Below are 20,036 nucleotides of genomic sequence, written 5' to 3'. Positions count from 1 at the left end.
TTGTACTCTAATCATAAAGAAAGCTTAAACCCACGGCCCCTGGTCCTGAAGTGAGAGTACTACCAACTGGGCCAGGCCATGCAAGTGGTTAAATTAATGTGACTTTTTAAAAAAACACCACAAACTGACTGGTTATAAATCATTTATACATTGCACAAATTTTTAATTTATGCTGGGTATGATAAAATAAAAATAAAACCTAGATGAAGGTATAAGCAACTATCAAAGATTAGTCATTCCACAGCATTCTTATATCAATTATCCTGATATTTTTATCATCACTTCTTGAGATGACAACCTAGAACTTGCTGATAAATTTGAGAATGAATCAGGGATTAAATCAGGTTTGAGCACTGATGAATATTCAGAGTATTTTTTTGCTCGATAATCAACTTTAGATTAATGCTTACCCAATTTAAACCGGGACATGTAACAAGCCATGCATATTCACTCCATTATACAAAACTCCCAAATTCAATAGAAATAGTCACGTATAATTTTGCACTTAAAAAGGTAAATTTTCTTTGATTCAGATATCTTTGGATTTCTTCAAATAAAATCTAATGCATTTATGCTGTGCATAATTTTTGAGTTGGGCAGTGGGTTAAAATAAAAGAATTGTCGCCATTGCACATCCTGTCCCTCCCATGCCAACTTTACATCTAGTCTCCTCCCAGCAGATCGGAACCCTCAACTGCCTTACCTTAAGTCACTGCATCAACAACTCGTTTAAAAAAAATAAATTTAAAGTACCCAATTCTTTTTTTCCCCCAATTAAGGGGCAATTTAGCTTGACCAATCCACTTATCCTTGCACATCTTTTTGGGTTGTGGGGGTGAGACCCACGCAGACACGGGGAGAATGTACAAACTCCATAGGGACAGTGACCTGGGGCTGGGATCGAACCCGGGTACTCGGTGCCGTGAGACAGCAGTGCTAATCACTGCGCCACCGAGCATCAACAACTCATACCTAAATATTGATTTCTATTTTCAGGTTTTCTCAAGTAATCTGTGCAGAGTATTTGAGACAAGCATGTGAATTGCGTCAGCTATGGCAGAGGGAGAAGTGGCATAAAGTGAACTGACGTATTTCCAGTTTAGACAACAGCCGTACTTTGAGGCCAATTAACTCAACTTGGAGTTACTTCAGAGTAACAATGAAAGCAAGTCTCAGCAACTGCGAGTTCAGGCACATTGGCTAAGTTTTGGTTATTTGTTAATGTTAATAAAGTATTTTAGTTCAGCATATTAACTTATATATCTAGGGCGCGATTCTCCCATGCCGCGCCATATGGGAGAATCGGCGTTCGCACCATTTTTTCCCATAGTGCCGGTCCAACGCTGGCAGGTAATTCTCCAAGGAGCGGAGAATCAGCACGATTTGCACCGACGCATTTGGCGGGCCACTGTCCGCGGCTGGGCTGCCGATACTCCGGAAACGGCAGAGTCTCGCTGGCGCCGTTCACAACTGCTTGCAGCCGGCGGGAACTCTGCGTGTAGGGTCAGGAGGCGGCCTGTGGGATGGAGAAAAGCGCTCCTTTACCGGGGGGTAGGGGGCCTCCAACAGGGTCTGGCCCGCGATTGGGGCCCACCGATCGGCGGGCCGGCCGCTCCAACCCCGGCCCTATTTTATTACGTGGCCAGCCCCTGAACCCCATGCCATGTTGCGTCGGGGCCGACGCGCTGAGGAAGTCCCCCGCGCATGCGCGGGTTAGCGTGGCCCAATTGCGCATGCGCGGGTTGGCGCGGCGCCCATTTGGCGACGGGAAGGGAGGCTGGAGTGGCGTGAACCACTCCAGCGCCGTGCTGGCCCCCTGTGGGGGCTAGAGTCTGTAGTGCCCACCCCCGTTTCGCGCCGTTCTGAAACGCGACGGCGCGAACACTCTGTCTCCATTTCGGAGAATCGCGCCCCTAACATCCATTTAGAATAATAAACGCAACAAGATGATGGTGTAGTGGTAATATCACTGAATTGGTAATCCATAGGGCCAGGCTAACACTCTGGGATCATGAGTTCAAACCCCACCATTGAATTTAAATTCAATTAATAAAATCTGGAGTTGAAAGTTAATCTCAATGATGCTAACCATAAATCTATCTACGATTGCCGATACAAGCCAATCTGATTGACAAATGTCCTTAAAAGGAAATCTGCCATCCTTCTCTAGCCTGGGCCACATATGACTCCAGACCCACAGCAATGTGATTGACTCTTAATTGCCTCTGAAATGGCCTAGCAAACCACTCAATTCAAGGGAGTATGGGGTTAGCAGCAAATGTTGGCCGTGCCACATCCCTCTAAAGGTTTAAGATCGTGGAGCAGATTTGGATGAGCTAAAGTCTATGTAGGATAGAAAACCAGCCAGGAGAGCATCTGAATAATCCAATGTGGAGGTCGGAAAACTATTTTTGAGGGTTTCAGCCGCATGTAGCCTGAAGTTGAGGTGGAGCTTGGTTAAAGGTGAAATGTCTCTATTTAGCGCAGTTACAGTAAGGGAATTTGAAGCCTCCCATCTCAAAATTCCAGCCAAGCTTAATTGAAACGACTGAACCTAGTTGTATCTGTGCATGGTAATAAATTGGTATAGTAATGCCCAGAAACATAGTTCTGAATGAGTTCCAATTTATGGAGTATGCAAGTTAGAAGACCAACTGGGAGAGCATTAAAATAGCTAAATTTAGAGGTAATAAAGGCATGGATTAAGGTTGCAGCAACAGATGAACTGAGACAGGGGCAGAGATTACATAGAATTTACAGTGCAGAAGGAGGCCATTCGGCCCATCGAGTCTGCACCGGCTCCTGGAAAGAGCACCCTACCCAAGGTTAACACCCCCACCCTATCCCCATAACTCAGTAACCCCACCCAACACTAAGGGCAATTTTGGACACTAAGGGCAATTTATCATGGCCAATCCACCTAACCTGCACATCTTTGGACTGTGGGAGGAAACCGGAGCACCCGGAGGAAACCCACGCACACACGGGGAGGATGTGCAGACTCCGCACAGACAGTGACCCAAGCCGGAATCGAACCTGGGACCTTGGAGCTGTGAAGCGATTGTGCTATCCACAATGCTACCGTGCTGCCCTAGAGGCATATAGATGTCTATAGATAGGCATATAAACGTCCTAAACCAGTGACTTCTACAACCTAGAAGGGCAGCTGATGCAAAGGAACATCACAGCATCCTGATTTGGAACTACCTCTATATCACTGTTGTTTCAGTGCCGCTAGGCCAAACACCTAAAACTCCCTTCCAAACATCACTGTTGTGATGCACTGCAGTGGTTCAAGAGAGTGCCTCATCACCACTTTCTCAAGGGCAATTAAGGTAGCAACAAATGCTGGCCTGGCCAGCGACATTTACACACGTTAAAATAATTTGATGGAAATAGGCAGCTTTGGTAATGGAATGGATATGTGGTCAGAGCTCATCTCATGGTCAAATACAGGTTAAAGTTCAACAGGTTTGTTTCAAATCACTAGCTTTTGGAGCACTGCTCCTTCCTCAGGTGAATGAAGGTATGTTCCAGAAACATATGTATAGACAAAGTCAAAGATGCAAGGCAATGCTTTGAATGTGAGCATTTGCAGGTAATTGAGTCTTTCCAGACCCAGAGATAGGGGTAACCCCTGGCTAAAGAGGTGTGAATTGTCTCAAGCCAGGACAGTTGGTAGGATTTCGCAAGCCCAGGCCAGGTGGTGGGGGATGAATGTAATGCAACATGAATCCAAGGTCCTGGCTGAGGCCGTACTCACGTGTGCGGAACTTGGCTATAACTTTCTGCTCGGTGATTTTGCGTTGTCGCGCGTCCTGAAGGCCACCTTGGAGAACGCTTACTCAGAGATCAGAGGCTGAATGCCCTTGGCTGCTGAAGTGTTCCCCGACTGGCGATTGTTGTGCGATGTCCGTTCATCCGTTGTCGCAGTGTCTGCATGGTCTCGCCAATGTACCACGCTTCGGGACATCCTTTTCTGCAGTTTATGAGGTAGACAACATTGGCCAAGTCGCACGAGTATGTACCGCGTACCTGGTGGATGGTGTTCTCACGTGTAATGGTGGTACCCATGTCGATTATCTGGCACGTCTTGCAGAGATTGCCATGGCAGGGTTGTGTGGTGTTGTGGTCACTGTTCTGAAGGTTGGGTAGTTTGCTGCAAACAATGGTTTATTTGAGGTTGCGCGGTTGTTTGAAGGCAAGTAATGGGGGTGTGGGGATGACAGTGGCAAGATGTTCATCTTCATCGATGACGTGTTGAAGGCTGCGAAGAAGATGTTGTAGTGTCTCCGCTCTGGGAATGTACTGGACAACGAAAGGTACTCTGTCAGTTGTGTCCCGTGATTGTCTTCTGAGGAAGTCGGTGCATTTTTTTGCTGTGGCGCGTTGGAACTGTCAATCGATGAGTCGAGCGCCACATCCCGTTCATATGAGGGCATCTTTCAGCGTCTGTAGATGTGTGTTACACTCCTCCTCGTCTGAGCAGATCCTGTGTATACGGACGGGTTGTCCATAAGGGATGGCTTCTTTAATGTGTTTAGGGTGGAAGCTGGAGAAGCTGGATGGTCAAATAGGAAGCAAAGAATGTGAACAGCGTGACTCAGCCTCAGAAAATGACCAGTGAGTGGAGACAGAGTCAAAAGCAAAATACTGCAGATGCTATAATTCTGAAACAGAAATGGGAAATGTTTAAAAGAGGTCAGACAGAATCCATGTGGAGAGAGAGAGAATTAATGTCATCAGAACTTTCAAGCGAGAGATAAAGTGAGTGGCCCGGGAGGCAGAGTTGGTAGTGTGATGTCTTTGGTCTGCCTGATGTTTAGTTGGAGGAAATTTATGCTTATCCAGGACTGACTGGTTGTCAAACAAATAGCAGACAAATCAGAGACAGCGGAAATCTAGGTGTTGGTGAAGCTGGGTGTGTTTGGATGATGTTACTGAGGTTCAGTGTTTCGATGGGAAATTGAAGGGAACCCAGGATAGATCCTTTGGAGACCAGATGTAGCAATACAGGAGTAGGAAGAGAAACTACTGCAGGTGAGGATGGAACACGGTGAGCTAGGTGTCAAAGGAGAAGAATAGTCTGGTCAAATGTGTTAAAACAACAGATGTGTTGAAATTGATGAGAAAGTCCAAAAACTTTTAATTAATATCTGCAGGTTTGGCAACAATAGTCAACCTTAGATGATGGAGCAGATGACAGCTAATGATCTAATGGAAATTCTATGACTATGTAGTGAAAAAAAAATACATCTCTACCTAACAAACAAAGAAACTGATGGTTTTACAATGAATATTACATGATGCAGTCACAAGACAGGTATATTTTACATGTATATCATATGTAAAATATATTTAACATATGTTAGTTGCGATTTTATTACAATCTGAAAGGTCACCTATGTTTTACAGGAAATTAAAATCAGTAAATTTTAAAAAAGTTGCGTTTTAATTGAATTGCTGAATGAAAGATTAATGTTACAATAATTGCCAATTACATTACTTTGACCTGGCTTTTCCACAGATCCTGCCCAAGCATATCATTCCTTCGCAAGCTTGTACAGTATCAGGACAAGGTCTTGGCAACTTGACCACCACGATCGTGTTCACCATATTCTTCCTGTTCCCCAACTAATATTTAATGAGAACATTGCTTTCACTGAAAAATCATTCAGGTATTCAGCACAATGTACAGAAATCTATTTGTCTTAAATATACCGGACTCTATGTGGTAAAATGGCCAATGGTCTGAACGTTAGGCCTGATACAGAATTGGACACTTTAAATTCTGAATTGGATATTTTAAATTAAACCGCAGTCAGAACCGCAGGTCTGACTGAAATTCAAACTCAGCCAAGTTTGAATACACTGAACGAGACAGTCGGGACAACTCTGGGCCTGCCCTGTCAACAAGACATCAGTCTATATTCATTGGTCCTATTCATATGGGTTGATTGCTGCTTCTCGTGTGTGTACCTGCAAGCGGAACAATTGTTACAATTGCAAGTGAGGCAGGTCAAGCTGCCCAATTCCTCCTGACTCTCTTTTTGTTCTGGGCAGTTTGAGGCTGTCACCATGGAGTTAAACAAGGTGATCAATTAGTGTCACTTATCGGTATCAGCCTTCCTAGAGTGGCATTTGTTGGTACCTTTTGCTGATTTTTTGCATTGTGAATGGAGGGTTCATAAGATGTCTCAGCTGTGCATCTCTCCTCATCTGAGAATACTCATATCTGTTAGACGGCCCTTTATTCGGCCCCCAGTATAATGCACCAAAGGTCCCAGAAGCCCTCAGAGAACTCACCAGCTGAGTTTGTCCTCATTTAAATTGCTTGCTGCCCAAACGCTTCATGTTGCAAGATGGTGGTGCTGAAGGTTCAGCGCCAGATTTGTTTTGCCCCTCTCTGGGAATGTACAAGTCCTTCTTTAAGTCCTAGTGGAGCATGGTGTTGAGGTTTCCCTCACTTCATGACCTCTCAATCCTACCCACACCAGCAGTTCACATTTTATACTCAGCGTAAAGTCAACCCTAATATTGGAAAGATTTTTGCAGGCTTCAACGATCGACTTCTACGCTGCGATCTAGGTTATTTGACTAAAAACTGTGGTCACACTTCAAAAACAATTCACTGGCTGGGAGGGCTTTTGGGATCTGCTGGGTATCAGATAAATACATTATTTTAATATTCACCCAAGAGGGCTATTGCTGTAGAGCCTTTGTTTCCAGGTGTAAAGGAGCCAAATGGGGGCATTGGAATTAAGTTTAGAATTGGAAGACTTTACAAAATATGCTAATTGTATATTCAGGTTCAGGAAGCAACAAACACAGAGTCATTTAATAATCCTTTAGTGCTTGCTGTTCAATGTGTTATCAGAAGGGTTTGTATTTATTTTAGATCTACATGCAGTGCGGGAAAACGCTATTTACTATCCAGGATAATAAATGTTCTTCATCAACTTTTGTGGATCGTTTTAGTGGAAATGTTCACTTCGAGCATCAAAGAGCATTAGCCCACTGGAGGCAAAGTTGTGGAATTGGCCAGTCAAGCAGAAACAGCCCCCCCAACCCTCCCACTTCACCAACTAGCAGAATGAACATGACAATAATAATCTTTATTAATGTCACAAGTAGGCTTATATTAACAGTGCAATGGTACATGTGCAACAACATCACTTGTGTTAGCCTGCCAAACAGGTCCTATCCCACACAGAGCCTGTGCAAGCATGTTAAACCCCAAATCTGCCACATTATGTTTTTGGCACATAAACTTCCTATGTTCAAAGACTTCAGCAACCTCCAGATAGATTGCAACCTCGTGGAATCGATTAAATCTTTGGTGCATTGCACCCTGTTCCAGCACGCCCATACTCCAATTGCTCATCCTCAATTAGCATCAAATCCCTCTGCTGCTGGAATCTTCAATTCAACTACTTACTCTTCATTCTCAGTCTACTGAGCACATTCTCAGCACCAACCCCTCCCCCTACTGAATAATGACGTTTCTATTCATCCTCACCCCACTCCAATCTCTCTGCGAACAAGATGGGGAGGGGGGGGGGGGGGTAGTCTAGCCTATAAAGAACAGTACTTTCACTATCTCCAACTTTCTCCATTGTCTCCTCACACCCACAACACAGAACTTTCAGGGCCTGCTTCCCACCAACCCTCCCCCACCATATACATCCAACCTACACGACCTAAACCTTAGGCCACAAAGCTTTTGTGTTCCCCAGTCGCCCACAACTCGAGAAAGAGCACTGCCTCAATTCCAAGCTCCTAACAACATTTCCATCTAAACTACATTCCCACCCCCTCCACAGCTCCCCTGACTCACAACACTTCATTGGAGTAAGTTTTCATCAAGTTCCTCACTGAGAAAATTTGTATCCGTGCTGTCCCCCCCACCCCGAACACACACCCATTGAGAAACTTGATAAGCCCCCTTAAACTCCGAAGCTCACCAAGCAGGCTATTGGCCCCTGCTTCCAAGAAGACTCTCCATGTTTAGATGCTGTCTGGAAGACAGCATATTCAGCAAGATGATTGATCATTTGAATTGCTCACCCACAATTCTTTATCGCCAACTGACATTGTTCAGTTGCACACGTGTGCACACGGAGAACCTTTCACAGTATAATGTAAACAGCACCATCTGCAGCGCTCCTCTCTTCCATTCCTCACTCCCTCATCTGTGGGCAGCACGGTAGCATATGGGTTAGCACAATTGCTTTACAGCTCCAGGGTCCAAGATTCGATTCCGGCTTGGGTCACTGTGCGGAGTCTGCACGTTCTCCCCGTGTGTGCGTGGGTTTCGTCCCGGTGCTCCGGTTTCCTCCCACGGTCCTAAGATGTGCAGGTTAGGTGGATTGGCCATGCTAAATTGCCCTTAGTGTCCAAAATTGCCCTTAGTGTTAGGTGGGGTTACTGGTTTATGGGGATAGGGTGGAGGTGTGGGCTTGGGTAGGGTGCTCTTTTCAAGAGCCGGTGCAGACTAGATGGGCCGAATGGTTTCCTTCTGCACTGTAAATTCTATGAAATCACCCCTTCCCATTCTGTTCCCCCATTTTGTCCCCATCTATCATCCTTCTCTTTTCCCTCTTCCCTTCATGGAACATGATGTGGAGATTTTGGCGTTGGACTGGGGTGGGCACAGTAAGAAGTCTTACAACACCAGGTTAAATTCAAACAAGTTTATTTGGAATCACGAGCTTCAAAGTGTTGCTCCTTCATCGCTAATCCCTTCAGGGAAGAGTGCAACAAGAGAATGCATTAAATGCAGCTGAGTTTCAACCCTCGTTCACTGGCAGTCTTTTGCCAGGCTCCCACCCATCAGCTGAATTAACTTTATCCTCACAAGATAAGTTTTATGACCGTTGATTCATTTATATTCCTCTATTCTCTTCCCGCACTCGCTGTTCTTTTTCCCCTCCTTCTTGTGCCTCTGCCATAATAATTGGTTCCATTATGCAGCATTTCATTCTCCTTGCTTTAAAAAAGTTGAAATCAATAGTCTTGAATAAAATAAAATGATAATTGATGAGTAAGCTTTGTCTTGTGTTATCCAAAAATGTGAGAGGAGAGTATTCCTGTCCCCAAAGTTTTGTGAACCTTCAAATAATTGCAGCATGGAAAGGAGGGTTTAACAATGTCAGATTTGAAAGGCTAATGTAACAATTTGTTTTAGCACTGGGACCACGGCGCTGAGGACCCGGGTTCGAATCCCGGTCCCAGGACACTGTCCGTATGGAGTTGAACTTTCTACCCGTTTCTACTTGGGTTTCAGCCCCACAACCCAAAAGATGTGCAGGTTAGGTGGATTGGCCACACTAAATTGCCTCTTAATTTGAAAAAAATAATTGGGTACTCTAAAGTTAATAAATAAATAAATAAATAATGTTTTAACGTTTTATTCCTGTTACTAGTTACCAGGCTTAAGCAGCGATTTTGTGTAGAAATTCTCGGGAGGTTTTTACCTTCCTGCTCAATGTACTTCAACTCTAACATAGTCTATCAAATGCACTCTTCATGCTAAGTTTTTGAATTCCCCAATCTTTGGATAATCTGATCTAAGTGTCAGGAAGGTAAAAACAGATGGTATTCTGTGTAACACACCAGAAATCTAAGGAGTACTTGAATAAATTCCATCTACAAAAGCCATCCAGAAGAACAAATTTTGAAGCAGAGTGCCTGAAGCTAGGTTACTCTCATGACGCAAATGCATATCTCAATTACCAATGTGAATACAGAATAATTCCTACTCTGCAGTAGGAGGATATTTCTATTTTCCAAATTTGTAGCAAGCTTGACCTTCTGTAATTTGATCTCTCTACACATCTCTCTACACAGTAGTATTATACTCCACATGCTCACCCGATGCCTGTGCCTATGTATTTACATTGTGTATTTATTGTACGTCTTATGGTTTTTCATATATGGAACGATCTGTTTGGGCTATACGCAGAACAATACTTTTCAATGTACCTCCGGACATGTGACAATAAAGCAAATCCAATCCAATTTATCCAAGGTTACCAATAATCAGTGGAACAACAGCCAGAATTCCCTGAGGTTTAAGTAGATCCATGTATCAGAGCTATTTCACGTGCTAATTTCAGGTCGCAGTACAATAATTTGACATATTAGTAGTAATAGAAGTCATTAATTTTTGCTCATGCTCCTAAGGTTGCTTTGGGGAGTAAATATAATACATGTTAATGAACTGGCTCCATAATAATCATGTTTTGTAATCTCGGGAGTCTGTTAAGATGCAAAATTTTACATATCAATTATAATATAGAGATAAGCTGTAATCACTTAAATTGTTGTTGGTTTTTATCCTCCACATGAGCTGTAATCTTAGTTCCTTATGCCCATTCTATACTATATCACCATTTCCTTTCCTTCAATCATCAATTTGAACTATCTTTAAGCTTCTGCTTCAATCACTAACTCTGCAGTACATTCTAGTGCCTCACAAACCTCTTTGTTGAAGTTTCTCATATTCGTTATTTTAAATCTGTTGTATTTAATTAATTAATTTTTTTTCAGGTTCCCTGGACCCCAAAGAAACACTTGGGTTTACTTTAGGTTGCTAGGGCTGGATATTTGATGACTGTTCAATGTGGACAATGCAGAAAGGATTGAAAGTTGTCTAAAGGAAGTTCTAAAAGAGAAAACTAGCAGGATGGGGATGGGGGTGGAAATAAATGCACAGTATGGCAAGGAGAATGCAGAAGTCAGGCTGTCCTGACAGAAATGGGGCTCTTAACTATATGCCACACACACAATGCATTATATAATGATACATGCTAATGATGCCCCAACTCATGGCAGGACCACCAGGCAGAGATGAAGTAAAGGTCGCACAAAATTCTTTTAAAATATGAACTTAGGTTTGAGAAGGACTATTTATTCATGGTCAATATGTTACCAATGGACTACTATAAATTAATACATCTAATGATACTTAATCTATTATTATGAAATGATTGGATTTAACCTTTCCATACAATGCAAACATTAAAACTGGAAACCAAAAGAATCTTCATATCAGATATACAGTATTTGCAATTTATAATGTGCCAAAATAGCCTTCTGAACGAAGCACAGCAGTAAGTATCTCTGACTGCCAATTCAGGTATGTTTGCACATTTTGTCACTTTTCCATTATTTACAATATATAATGGTAGGAAGCATAAAAATAGCATGAACATGTACTTGACTTTATACACCAGCTCTACAATGACAAACACGACTTAACTCCCCTGGAAACAAAAACAGAAAATGCAGAAAATACATTTAATATTGAGAGAAATGAGTAGTGACCCTCCTGGTGTTTCAAAGCAATGGGGCTCTTAACTATATGCCACACACACAATGCATTATATAATGTAGCTGATCTCCTGAGGCATTATTAAAATTCTCTCTCTTTTTGCAACTTTTTCTGTTATTCCTTATCTTTTATCTGTATTGCTCTCCCCTCATGCTCCCAGTTATGTCCATTTTGTCTTGACTCTTTCTCTCACTTTGCATGAGTTTCTCCTTTAATGTACCCCATTTTTATGTGTGACTTTCATTCTTGTGCCTTTATTTGCCTTTATATCAGGCAAAGTGAACAACACAATGATGAAATAAATAACTATTTTTGAATATTTAAGTCCCTAACTTTAATGCAGTTGCCTTATTGGTAACTTTAGGGTAAAGAAACATTTTTTCTAATGCTTTATAAATTTAGAGTACCCATTATTTTTTTCCAATTAAGGGACAATTTAGCATGGCCAATTCACCTAACTTGCACATCTTTGGGTTCTGGGGGTGAGGCCCACGCAGACACAGGGAGAATCTGCAAATTCCACATGGACAGTGACCCGGGGCCGGGATTGAACCCGGGTCCTCAGTGCCATTGACAGCAGTGCTAACTACTGCACCACCGAGCCGCCCGTCGGTAAAGAAACATTTAATTGGTTATAGGTTGGTGATTCATAATTGGTAGCTATTCCTATCTGTCTACTGATTTACAGTAGAGCGCCTTTCTTACATTCCTGTAATGAACAGAATCAGCAATATGAATTTAACAGATGGTAATTACTTGAGCCAAACAAATAAGTCTGACATATGTTTTCCATGTGAAATGCTCTGAAGTACAGCAGAGTTTCCCAAGCACAACAGAACATAACAGAATGACAGTTAATGTCTTTGTTAGTTGATCTTCCATGACTTTGTACGTGGAAAGTTATACAGGGTGCAGTCAAAAAGAGTTAGATGATTGGAAAAACATAGCTACATATTCTGGGCAGCCAGAGGAAGGGAAGCTGTTGAATCAATGGGCAATAAAAACAAGGACTTGAATAAAATTTTAAAAAAGGATTCAAACATACTAAACAAATATTTAACTATTTTCAACATATTGAATGCAATTTAACGCACAAAAAATAGAGTCCCATTTGGGCAAGAACAAAGGGGTCTTTCTTGGCTCCTGTAGTGTCGAGAATGACCCTCTATCTAACGGGACTCTGCCCCGTTTCTTTTTGGCCTCGATCAGCAACGTCCCGCTGACACAGCACTTGCCTCACTTCCTGAACTGACGAGCTCAGCATTTAAAAATGGCGCCCTGATCTTTCGACCCTCCCCCCGCCCCACTCCCCTGCTCCCTCACTGCAGCCTAGGGACCCGCCACTACGCTAACCTGTCTCTTAGGGGGTCCTCATGCCCCTCCTACCCCTACCTGTTAAGGGCAGGGCATCCCCGGAGCAGACAACCTGGTATCTGGGTAATGTGACACTGCCAGCCTGGCACAGCCAGGATGTCCATGTGGCAGTGTCAAGGTGCTTGGGTGCCGGTGGAAGTACCAGGGTATCACCCTGACCAGACCCTGACCGCCCGGGGTCCTCCAATGGTTTGGGAGATGCACCCAGATGCCATTACACCTGGTCCATGTCAGTGTGAACCAGTGTTAAACGGCGCAATGCCGAGGTCTCCCAGGTGCTGGCATTAGTTCCTGGGCCTTAGGAGAATTGGGTGCAAACACATTTAAATGAACCTAATGTATCACTTTAACATGTTAATATGGAAATTGCTCACTGAGGGCAAGATCCAGAGCACAATGTCTTCTTGCAAGATCCCTTTAGATTCCTTTCCAGTACAGGCCTGGAAATAACTGCGAACTGAAAGAAAAGTTTGAGGTGAAGCAAAGCTGTGAGTAATACATTTCTGCACTACAGAGAAGATCATTTCAGGTTGCAAACAAAGGACTTTAATCCACAAGCTGGCTGTAAAGAACAGGTGCTAAAGAACCCCCATCTGAAGCAAAGACTTTTAACCTTCAATCTTATTATATTTTTCACTCCTTTTCTTTCCTCTCTGTGTTTAACTGTCTTATATGCATGGGCAGAGAGTGGGACAGTTAAAGAGGGTAGTGGGTATTAGCTTGTTGTTATCCAGATGCATTTACTGCATATTTAAACTTACAAACCTGGTGACTATTATTAACCTTGCTGTTATACAGTGCTGTCTTCACTGGGCCGAAGGCTGTCCGCCTCCTCGCCAACTCCATAGTAAAGTCCTGGTATATGTGTATACCAGTTCCAGCCCACTGCACCTCCCGCTTCTGTTTTGCCCAGCACCTGACCTTCTCTTTCATGTGGTACCACGGTAACAAATACTCACTACTCTTGGCGGCTCACTCGCCTTTGGTATAGGCCTCAACGACATATGAGCCCGATCCAGTTTATACCGTGAGTGATCTTCACCCTCCCCCAATAGCTCCGCCAATATCGTGGCAACATACTCCGTCAGCCTCGGGCCCTCCACCCCTTCGAGAAGACCCACGATCTTCAGATTCTGCCGCCTGGATCTGTTTTCCAGGTCCTCCATATTGGCTCGCAGACCCTTGTTGGTCTCCACCACCCTCTGCAGCTCCTTACCCATTGAGGTGAGTTGATCACTGTGTTGTGACAATGCCTCTTCTACTTCCTTCAGTGTCTTACCCTGCTCCCGCACCTCGGCCGATGCTCTCGATACTGCAGCCCTCACCGGGGCAATCGCCTCCTCCACCAGCACTTTCAATACCATCACCATCTCCTTCCTCATCGCTTCCATGTGCTTTGTGAACGTTTTTTCAAGTTCCACAGCCATCACCTCGGTTATCCTTTCTACCGTGAACTGTGCGGCCTCACCTTCATTTGCCCCCTTTTTCACGAGTGTTTTTCTTTGGCATTTGGACATCTTTCTTCTTTATGTCTTCCTGCACTTAGTTAAGCAAAAATTACCCCTGGGACCGGGCATCAAACTCCAAAAAAGTCTCGAGTGGGAGCCCTCCAACGAGCGACCTCCTCCTACATGCCGCTACCGGATGTCCGATAGTGCTTTTTCCTCAACTGTGCTAACCCTAATCTTATGTGATCCAGCGTACAATGTCAGCATAAAAGGAAAGCAAGCATTAAACCAACTGCTGAAGTGACCAGAAAACAAAAACAATGTTTCAATACTTCAACTGGCAACAAGTGTAAAACCCAGACTACTAGAGTTAACTACAGGGAAAAATTTTTTTTTAATACACAGAGCTGAATAAATTCATATCTCGTCATTGAAAAATTAAATTAATAAATTTGAATGTTTGCACTGCATCCCACCCCAACAGTGAAGAAACATGGCAAGATCAATCTAATCAGTAAGCTTTGCTTAAACTCTGAACTAATCTTCGATTACATGAGACACACTGATACATTTATTGTTGAAATCCAAGTACACATTAATTATCCAAGACAATAGGACAATTACTTTCCAGTAATCATCTAATTTTATTGTAACTTTTGGTTATGTTATTTATCACTTTGCACTGGTTTCTTGTTAAGTTAAAAAGTTGAGGACTAATCCAGGGCAATTCTTCCTTTTTAAAATAATGGTTGGATAGATGTGCAGATCAAATATTCATATTATAAATCTATTATATATATATATAGATTTTTGTATATATATATATTTATATTAGATAATCTGTTGTGTAATCTGACCATCACGAATATTGCAAATACTTAACAATTTTTCAATAAAATAGTTGGTTCATTACCATCAGATTTAAGAGATTTGCAAATAAATTGCTCATACCTGAGTGACAGCTCTTATCTGTTCCATTGCCAGTGTCTGCAGCTCTTGGTTACCGCTTTCGATCCCAAGCTTCAATGCTGGCAGCAGGATGGACTGATCGAGGAGCAGCAGGCAAATTTGCTTCACATGCTGTTTAAAAGCATATTAGGCCTTATAGTTAGCAAGTAAGGGTATTAGAACTAAAGGATATCTCTACTGAAATGCAACAAAATCAATGTACAGAAACCCTCACACCAAAATTAGTTCATTTTATTCTGAAAGGAACACAAAATAAGCTGCTAATGGTTGGCTTTGTGACTATGATTTGTAAATTTTTCTGGAAATTTGAGGTTTTATACAAGATTATGAACAATTTAATTATCTTACAAAATCCCACAAACAATCCACCAATCGATTTTCTTATTTGTTCCATTGCAATCATTTATAAGGTGAACTCATTTCCATTACACTTTTTACCCCCAAAAAGATCTGGAAGAGCTTTGAAAAGGAGTCGGACTGTATAAGTGAAGAAATTTGTAGGGAACTGGTTGGGACAGCAGCTTTGACATTGACCTTGCTGCCCTGGGAATGGAATGGAGTTCAAATCTCGCCCAGACACTGTTGATTGCAAATTTTTATTGTGACAGGGGTTTCAAATCCTGCAAAAAATCTGTGATTTTGGGGTCAGGGACACAAACACACCAACTTTACTTTGCATCTGGATGTGTAACACCTCACCTATGACTGCTTCAACTTACTGTGTGGATGCCGGTCTTAAGTCGGAATAACTGCATTTTCAGCATTAACATTTTAAAATTTGGGGAGCACTAAACTTCAACTTATATTTATATAGCCTCTTTAACATGGTAAAGCATCCCACGGCATTTCACAGAAGCATTATTATTTATATTCATTTACGGGACGTCGCTGGTTAGGCCAGCATTTATTGCCCATCCCTAGTTCCCCTTCAGAAGGTGATGGTGAGTTGTCTTCTTGAACCGCTGCACTCCTTCAGCTATAGGTGCTGTGCTGTTAGGGCACGAGTTCCAGGATTTTGTCCCAGCGACAGTGAAGGAATGGCGATATATTACCAAGTCAGTGTGGCGAGTGACTTGGAGGCGAACCTCCAGGTGGTTCCCAGATATCTGTTGCTCTTGTCCTTCTATATGGTTGTGGTTGTGGGTTTGGAAGGTGCTGACTAAGGAACCTTGGTGAGTTACTGCAGTGCATCTTGTAGATGGTACACACGGCTGCCGCTGTTCGCCGATGGTGGAGGGTTTGAATGTTTGTGGAAGGGGGAGCAATCAAGCGAACTATTGTCCTGGATGGTGTCAAGCTTTGTATTATTGCAGCTGCACTCATCCAGGCAAGTGGAGAGTATTCCATTCCACTCCTGACTTGTGCCTTGTAGATGGTTCACAGACCTTGGAGGAGGGGGGGGGGTTCAGGAGGTGAGTTACTCCCCGTAGGATTCCTAGCCTTTGATCTGCTCTGGTAGCCACAGTATTAATGTGGCTAGTCTAGTTCAGTTTATACACAAAAATATGCCATTGAGCATATTTGGGATATTTTAGGACAGGTGGCCAAAGGTTTTGTTAAAGAGATAGGTTCCAAGGAGCAGTATAAAAGTAAGGTGGAGAGGTTTGGGAGGGAATTCTATAACTTAGGATGGGCAGCCACATATAGTGGAGTGATTAAATCAGGAATGCTCAAGAGGCCAGAATTAGAGAGTTGTAGGGCTGCAGGAAATTACAGAGATTCATGGGGCCTTGGAGGATTTGAAAAGAAGGATGAGAATTGCTCAAGCAGGAGACAATGTAGGTCAGCCAGCTGATGGGTGAAAGGTTTTTAATGTGAGTGAGGAGACAAGCAACAAAGTTCTGGATAGCCTCAAGTTAACGGAGGGTAGAACTTTGGAGGCCAGCTGAAATGCTTTGAAATAGTTAAGCTTAAATAAATCTATGACAGCGACTTGCATTTATCTTTCAATCTGCACAGAAACAGAGTGGGAGGCACATGAGGTTACTGAGGATATGAGTGTCTGGTATTCAGTCCAGGACAGGTACAATTCAGAGATGGCAGTCTTTTCCACAAGGGAAGGAAACAATGTCAAAATAACATGTAAATGGAAAAAGCAACAAGTGTTATGATCAGGTGAGGAGAGGTGGAATGTTTCCCCTCTCCTTGTTTCACTACAACTAATTTTTAAAAAAGTATATGCTTGTCAATTCAGTAAGTGTTTAACTACTTGCATGCTGCGTCTGTAAAAGACACAGAAAGGTATCCTTGAGACTTTATTTAAGAAGGACAAAAAAGAGGATAGTTTTTATTGTACTTAACCCAATCTAAGAAAAATAATAAAATGTTTCAAATTTCATGCACATTCACAGACATTCAGATACTCACATACAAAAATAGATTATAAAGTGGAAGATTAGATTAAGCGATATTGTTAAAGTCCAATAAAATTTGAAGTGATATGGTTCTCATTGGTTGGTGAGTTGGGTGGCTCCAACTGATGTCTATCTCGTTCTGGTTTTGTTGTTGAGGTCGTTTGAAGGTGTTGCTGGATGATTTACCTGTTCTTCTGGAAAAAGCAGTCACTGGGTTGCATTCTTGAAAAATATCTCTGCCTGCGGCACATAGGTAGCCAAAAACAGCAGATATGGTTCCAGCTTGTAAAAGGAGTTAGAGAGGGAGAGAGACCCAAACGATCTGTGTAGTTCATTTCCAGATTGGCTTGTTTTACCCTGGTGCTTGGAATAGTTAAGATTAATTATTTATGGTCAGTTTCAAACAGGTGACCACCTGATCAATACTTCCATTGTCTTTATAAATTATTTGAAGTTAGAAGCTATTGCTACACAATGGGGAATGGATGCTGTCTATTCACATCAACACATGATAACTAGTTTCTTTGTTAAATTTCCAGTTTGGAGACAGTATGAGAATCCATGGATGTTGATAGACAACAGAAGGTGTGAATTCCACATATGGTTTTGCCTCATCATGCAGATTCAAGGGAGGACACCCCACCCAGGTATAATTAAGAACTTTTTGGAGACTTGAGGTAATTCTGGCAAAAGTCACCTGCCTTTGCTACTTTAGTCTTTTTGAAAACATTCCAGTCAGTATATTCATAAAGTAATTTGTTTGATAATACATGGCTTCGAAATAAGACAATCTCAACTGATCAGTACAAGCTTGTACTAATTTGAGAACTCCTTTATATAACATGTTCAATGTGATTTAGTGGCCAATGCAATAGTTTAAAAATGTTTTTTAAATTTCTTATTTTTTTCCCCTGGTTTTTAAAAAATAAATTTAGAGTACCCAATTCATTTTTTCCAATTAAGGGGCAATTTAGCGTGGCCAATCCACCTACCCTGCACATAAGAACATAAGAACTAGGAGCAGGAGTAGGCCATCTGGCCCCTTGAGCCTGCTCCGCCATTCAATGAGATCATGGCTGATCTTTTGTGGACTCAGCTCCACTTTCCGGCCCGAACACCATAACCCTTAATCCCTTTATTCTTCAAAAAACTATCTATCTTTACCTTAAAAACATGTAATGAAGGAGCCTCAACTGCTTCACTGGGCAAGGAATTCCATTGATTCACAACCCTTTGGGTGAAGAAGTTCCTCCTAAACTCAGTCCTAAATCTACTTCCCCTTATTTTGAGGCTATGTCCCCTAGTTCTGCTTTCACCCGCCAGTGGAAACAACCTGCCCCCATCTATCCTATCTATTCCCTTCATAATTTTAAATGTTTCTATAAGATCCCCCCTCATCCTTCTAAATTCCAACGAGTACAGTCCCAGTCTACTCAACCTCTCCTCATAATCCAATCCCTTCAGCTCTGGGATTAACCTAGTGAATCTCCTCTGCACACCCTCCAGTGCCAGTACGTCCTTTCTCAAGTAAGGAGACCAAAACTGAACACAATACTCCAGGTGTGGCCTCACTAACACCTTATACAATTGCAACATAACCTCCCTAGTCTTAAACTCCATCCCTCTAGCAATGAAGGACAAAATTCCATTTGCCTTCTTAATCACCTGTTGCACCTGTAAACCAACCTTCTGTGACTCATGCACTAGCACACCCAAGTCTCTCTGCACAGCGGCATGCTTTAATATTTTATCGTTTAAATAATAATCCCGTTTGCTGTTATTCCTACCAAAATGGATAACCTCACATTTGTCAACATTGTATTCCATCTGCCAGAACCTAGCCCATTCACTTAACCTATCCAAATCCCTCTGCAGACTTCCAGTATCCTCTGCACTTTTCGCTTTACCACTCATCTTAGTGTCATCTGCAAATTTGGACACATTGCCCTTGGTCCCCAACTCCAAATCATCTATGTAGATTGTGAACAATTGTGGGCCCAACACGGATCCCTGAGGGACACCACTAGCTATTGATCGCCAACCAGAGAAGCACCCATTAATCCCCACTCTTTGCTTTCTATTAATTAACCAATCCTCTATCCATGCTACTACTTTACCCTTAATGCCATGCACCTTTATCTTATGCAGCAACCTTTTGTGTGGCACCTTGTCAAAGGCTTTCTGGAAATCCAGATATACCACATCCATCGGCTCCCCGTTATCTACTGCACTGGTAATGTCCTCAAAAAATTCCACTAAATTAGTTAGGCATGACCTGCCCTTTATGAACCCATGCTGCGTCTGCCCAATGGAACAATTTCTATCCAGATGCCTCGCTATTTCTTCCTTGATGATAGATTCTTTGGGTTGCGGAGGCGAAACCCACGCAAACACAGGGAGAACGTGCAAACTCCACACGGACAGTGACCCAGAGCCGGGATCGAACCTGGGACCTCAGCGCCGTGAGGCAGCAATGCTAACCACTGCACCACCGTGCTGCCCTTAAATTTATTATTTCAAGGTGTGAGCGTCCCTGGCTGGGAAAGCATTTATTGC

General features: G+C 42.7%; 1 protein-coding gene across 2 annotated transcripts in view; it reads right to left on the bottom strand.

The window, feature by feature from the left end:
- Positions 1 to 20,036, bottom strand: part of nbas (NBAS subunit of NRZ tethering complex) — a 339,860-nt gene that overhangs the window by 3,398 nt on the left and 316,426 nt on the right. For both annotated transcript variants that reach the window (XM_038800239.1, XM_038800240.1), the window contains exon 51: positions 15,109 to 15,237. In XM_038800239.1, the coding sequence (XP_038656167.1) occupies positions 15,109 to 15,237 (129 nt within the window). The remainder of the gene's footprint in view (positions 1 to 15,108; positions 15,238 to 20,036) is intronic.

The sequence above is a fragment of the Scyliorhinus canicula genome, chromosome 6 (assembly GCF_902713615.1).
Source record: "Scyliorhinus canicula chromosome 6, sScyCan1.1, whole genome shotgun sequence".
Classification (NCBI taxonomy): domain Eukaryota; kingdom Metazoa; phylum Chordata; class Chondrichthyes; order Carcharhiniformes; family Scyliorhinidae; genus Scyliorhinus; species Scyliorhinus canicula.
This window is presented reverse-complemented; position numbering and strand designations above follow the sequence as displayed.